The sequence below is a fragment of the Carcharodon carcharias genome, chromosome 14, assembly GCF_017639515.1.
Source record: "Carcharodon carcharias isolate sCarCar2 chromosome 14, sCarCar2.pri, whole genome shotgun sequence".
NCBI lineage: Eukaryota > Metazoa > Chordata > Chondrichthyes > Lamniformes > Lamnidae > Carcharodon > Carcharodon carcharias.
Genome location: NC_054480.1, coordinates 1,726,033 through 1,731,674, shown reverse-complemented (window position 1 = coordinate 1,731,674; position 5,642 = coordinate 1,726,033). Strand labels below are relative to the sequence as shown.

The following is a 5,642-nucleotide window of genomic DNA, read 5'->3' as shown; positions in this document are numbered from 1 at the left end:
AAATGTGTCCAGGAAAATTCTTGCATAACACTAAAAATTATTACTGCACAGTGCACAACTGTTAGCCAGGGTAGGCTACACAATCTGCCACTCTCGCTTGTTATGAAATCAGAAATTTCTACTCCAAAGGCTGTGGGTGCTAGCTCAATTACAATTTAATATTGAGATTGATAAGACTTTTGTTGAGTAACGGTATGAAGGGATATGGACCAAAGGCATGTAAATGGAGTTGAGGTACAGATCAGCCATGATTTAATTGAATGATCAAGGAACTAAACAGCCTACCCACTATAAGAGGCTCATTCTAAACTCAATGCCTTTACCATGTCTGCTATCCTGTCCTGGTTCACGTCACTAGCATGAGAAGAGTCTGGATTCTAAGAAAGCACCTGCAGTTATATGGTGCCTATTCGAACCAAGACAATCCAAAGTGTTTTACGTCCTATGAAATACAATTGAAGAGTAATTGCTGTTGTAATATAGGAAATGTGGCAGTCAATTTCTACACAGCAAGCTCCCACAAATAACATGATATAGACCATAATCTGTTTTAATGATGCTGCTTGAGATACAACTCAAATTATGAAAGGGTTTGATAAGGCAGACAGAGATGTTGTTTCCATTTCTGGACAAGACCAGAACTAGAGGCCATAAAAATAAGAAAGTCACTCATTAATCCAACAGGGAATTCTGGAGAAACTTCATTACGCATGGAGTCATGAGAATGCAGAACTTTCTACCACATGGAGTGATTGAGAATAGCATAGATGTATTTAAGAGGAAGCTAGATAAGTACATGAGGAAGGAGGGAACAGAAGAATAGGCTGATAGAGTTCAATGAAGAAGGATGGGAGGAGGCTTGTGTGGAGCATAGACACCAGCGTGAACCAAGTGGGCTGGAGGGCCTGTTTCTGATTTGTAAATTCTACGTAGCGCTGCGAGCACTGTCTGTAAATATTGCTTCCAGACCATGAAGAGAACTCCCCATGCTCATGTCGTGATGGTTCAGCCTTTAATTCATTGACACTTCAACATTTTTCTCTATATACTGGTAATACTTGTAAAAACCACAGGTTCGAGCCAAGCTTTTAAAACAAAGCAAAAAATTGAAGTAACAAGCTCCACTGCTAGAGCTCCTCAAAGTGATCAAACATATACAGGACAACCCCAAGCTTCCTCACTGGTCAGTGTTGAGTTAGCTGATGCCAGCCAACAGTTAGTCTCAGTACCCCAAACTGAGGTTGGGGGTGTTTGTGGGGTGTGGAAGGGAGTTTAGTGTGTGTAGAAGATAAAACTCCACCTTGGGTCCCCAGGACTGCCCAAACTCAATTGATGAGTTCATCTGCTGTTAAGATCATGTCACATAGGGAAATTCTGTCTTCCCACCTCCCACTCTCCATACCCTAGAGATGGTTAAACCGCCCCCCCCAAAAAATGATATGGATAACCGAAAATCAGTAGTATGAAGAGGTCAGGCCACAAGACATCACTAACTGGACTCTCATCCTCGCATACCTGAAAGTTAGAACATGGTATGAGTATAAGGCCAGCTCTGTGAAAAATATAATCCATCTGAGGTAAACACAAATTTCACTCCCACCTCCCATTGCTTTCTTGTGCTCTTCCCATTCTTTCATAGAATTTGCAGCACAAAAAGGCCATTAGGTCTATCATGCCTGTGCTAGCTCTTTGAAAAAGTATTCCAGTTAATCTCACTCTCTCTACTCTTTCACCATAATCGTTCAATTCATCAAATTCTATTTTGAAAGTTACTATTGAATCTACTTGCAACACCCTTTTAGGTACCACATTCCAGGTCATCATAACTCATCTAAAAAACGTTCCTTAACTATTCTGGGTTTTTAGGCAATCATGTTAAATCTGTGTCTTGTTACCAACTCTTCTGCAACCGGAAACTATTCTTGTCTGCTCTATCAAAACCCTTGTATAATTTTTGAACAGCTTTATTGAATCTCCTCTAACCTTCTCTGCTGGAGACTAATCGCAGCTTCTCCAGTCCGTCCATATAACTGAAGGTTCTTCTCTTGAGTTGCTAGAGTATGGACCTGGTCAAGAGTATATGGTCATTGCATACAATGCTCTCAACAAAGGTGCCTGTATAGTACTTGCATCACTCAAATTCTCCTGCATGCTTTGGAGACTTGAACTATCCGGTAAGTCAACCAGGTAAAGATTGGTTCAGCAGACCAGTGACGTGCCACATTCAACGTCAACCATGACATCAATAGTCGGGTCAGAAATTTAGCCTCGACAACAAGTATCACCATTGCAAAAACATTTAGTGTTTCTTGGTCATCCCTCCACTGATCACCTGGCATATCGAGGGCACTTGGGAGTCCTGGAAAAACCCTTAAGGTTCCCAACGTTTACACCTGACCTAGGGTCCCAGAATCTAGGAATTGCCCTCCACAAGAACAACTAGGGACTCCGCGAGATGAAGATATACAACCCACTAACCAACATTGTTAATGCAATGTGCAGTTATGCAAATGGTAGTGACTTGAAGCCAGATGTCAGGCAGAACTTTACTCAAATGACGAAACTATGCAAGTCAGTGATGAGAGAAACTATTCTATGCCAATTATAGCCCGTCTCTCTAGTACCATAACATACGAGACTGATCAGGTGAGTGTCAACAGAATTGCATAGAATTTACAAGACAAAACCAGATTATTCACCTCAGCAAGTCCAAATCAGTGCTTATGCTCCACACGAGCCTCCTTCTACCCCTCTATCACCATATCCTTCTATTCCTTTCTCCCTCGGTTTATCCAGGTTCCCCTTAAATGTATCAGTACTATTCACCCCAATCGCTTCCATAGAAGCGTAGAAGGTTCCATATTCTCTTCTCTGGGTAAAGAAGTTCTTCCTGAATTCCCCAATGGATTTAGTAATGGCAATATTATATTTATGTCCCCTGGTTTTGGTCTCACCGACAAATGGGAACATCTTTTCTACTTCTATCCTATTGAACCCCTTCATAATTGTAAAGACCTCTATCAGGTCACTCCTCCTAGTGAGAAGAACCTCAGCCTGTTCAGTCAGGATGCATGACCATGAGTTCAAGAGTGGAGTTCAGAAAGGGGTCTCCACTCCCATCAAGTCCTGTAATCTAGTTATCATCCGACATTAACGGGCACAGTTGCCAGAAGAGCTCACAGGGAGAACAATCCAGATGCTGGATCCCCAGCTAATGTCAGTTAACTCAGCACAGACAATGGAGTCCCAGAGTCCAGGTGGCTCACCAGAAGTGGCAGCATTATATTTGACTGTAAAAGGCATCACAGCAATCCTGAACATGTGCGCACCTAACTTGTACTGCAAGAAAACAGGGAGTAGTAGGTTAGAGATCAGAGTGCCCCAGCCAGGTATTTGGAACATCACACCACAAAATTGCCCAAACAGCTCACGTCATCTTAATAAAGACTTACTGCCCTCTTTAACTAATCCTGTGGGACACATTTAAGTGGGAATTTTAAATTCACTTGCATTTTACTATCTATGCTGAACCCTTGCATGAATGCAAAGTTTGGCAAGGAAAAAAGTTGTGAAGAAGAGAGAGGAACAAATCGAAGCAGCCGGATACATAAGGGCATTGAGGGCTGGCTGGAACCTCCAAATATTTTTTACTGAGAATAAAGATATAACTCAGTTCCCAAATATCCCATCTGGTGCATGAAGCCAGGGAGAATAGAAAGAAAAACAATTGGAATAAAAATTAAGCTGGATGAGAACCCACTCTTGATCACTGAACCCTGGAAATCACAAGTAAAATGAGGACAGAATCAGACCTGCTGTGATGCCCTTTGCAGTCAAATAGCACACACCCACACCTGCCCCCACACACACACGTCCACACCCACCCATTTCAGTGAGCCACCAAAGGGCTATCAGTGCTTGCGTGGATCTGCATCTCATAGGAGTTCTGTCAGGTTGGAGAACGGGTTGGGTGGGTGGGTGGGGAAGAAATATTTTAAATTCAAACTGAAAGCAAACTTTTCTGGAGATGTAGAAGAAAAACAAATACCAAGTATCAGGATTTTCTTACAAAAACACTAAATATAATTTTTAAAAATCAGGATTTTAATATGAAGGCCTGAAACATTAACTCTGTTTCTCTCTTCAAAGATGTTGTCTGACCTGCTGAGTGTTTCCAGAATTTTAAGTTGTTATTTATTAGAAGGTTTTAGCTTTTGGTAAAGGAATGAACAGAGAATGCTCTGAAATATTTCACCATGACTTCCAATAACACAAAATATTATTCAGAACATGTCAAGAAATCAGAAACATCAAAATATCACAACTCTAATTTAAGATAAGGTTTCAAGTTTTGCCTACCTATACTCAAGTGCTTTAGAAACTAGGAAACATTTTAAAATAGATTGCTAAGTTATAAATCAAACTAAATTTATTAAGATAAGAAACTTTTAGGATGCTATCAATTTTTATACCAATCTAAAAGCTTTATCTTTTATGTGTGTTTAAAAGAGAATTCAGTAATTTCTTGTGATTGTCTGAAATATTTGCAAGCTGTGGAATATCTTGTACTACCAAGTACAAGCTCCAATGTTACCTCCAATGCAAATATATTATTCTTCTTCCCTGTTCCAAATTCTTTTAAGCAATCAAAGGGGGAAGTCCAAGACGACACCTGCACTCAGTTAGTCAGTCAGTCAGGTCTCCCAGTGGCACAGATTTTTATCCCAGTTCCCCATCCCCTCAGACACAAGAGAATTAAATATAAAAATGTTATTCTTTTTACAGAAAAATACATTAAAATATAGACAAGTTAAATTTCAACTTAATTCCAAAATACCTTAAAAGTTCTACAAATAATTATAAGGAATATAGATTACATTGAAGAAAGTTGTCATGTGAAATCAATGAATTGAGGGGGGACACGAGGGGGGGGCTGAGGGAAGCCGGGGGTGGGGGAAGGGATTTGTGGGATGGGGGAAGATCACGGGGGGGGGGGGGGGGGGGGCGGGGGGGGGGGGGGTGAGGGGGTAGGGCCGGGGGGGGGGGGGGGGGGGGGGGGTAGGGGAAAGATGAGGGGGTAGGCCGGGGAGGGGGAAGGGGGGGGGGTGAGGGGGTAGGCCGGGAGGGAGGGGGGGGGGGGAGGGGAAAGATGAGGGGGTAGGGCCGGGGAGGTGGGGGGGAGACACGAGGGAGGTAGGCCGGGGGGACACGAGGGGTGAGGCCGGGGGGGACACGAGGGGGGTAGGCCGGGGGGGGAACACGAGGGGGTAGGGCCAGGGGGGACACGAGGGGGTAGGGCCGGGGGGACACGAGGGGGTAGGCCGGGGGGGACACGAGGGGGTTAGGGGGCCGGGGGGGGACACGAGGGGTAGGGCCGGGGGGGACATCGAGGGGGGGGTAGGCGGGGGGACACGAGGGGGGAGGGCCGGGGGTACACGAGGGGGTAGGCCGGGGGGGACACGAGGGGGAGGTAGGGCCGAGGAGGTAGGGCCGGGGGGGGACACGAGGGGGTAGGCCGGGGGGACACGAGGGGGTAGGCCGGGGGGACACGAGGGGGTAGGCCGGGGGGGGACACGAGGGGGTAGGCCGGGGGGACACGAGGGGGTAGGCCGGGGGGACACGAGGGGGTAGGCCGGGGGGAC

General features: G+C 45.0%; 1 protein-coding gene across 1 annotated transcript in view; it reads right to left on the bottom strand.

Moving 5' to 3' along the window:
- Positions 1–3,150: 3,150 nt before the first annotated feature.
- LOC121286994 (basic proline-rich protein-like) overlaps positions 3,151–5,642 on the bottom strand; it is a gene marked incomplete at its 5' end in the record, with an annotated part of 6,119 nt that continues 3,627 nt past the window's right edge. The window contains one exon of the mRNA XM_041204403.1: positions 3,151–3,339. Within this exon, the coding sequence (XP_041060337.1) occupies positions 3,151–3,339 (189 nt within the window). The remainder of the gene's footprint in view (positions 3,340–5,642) is intronic.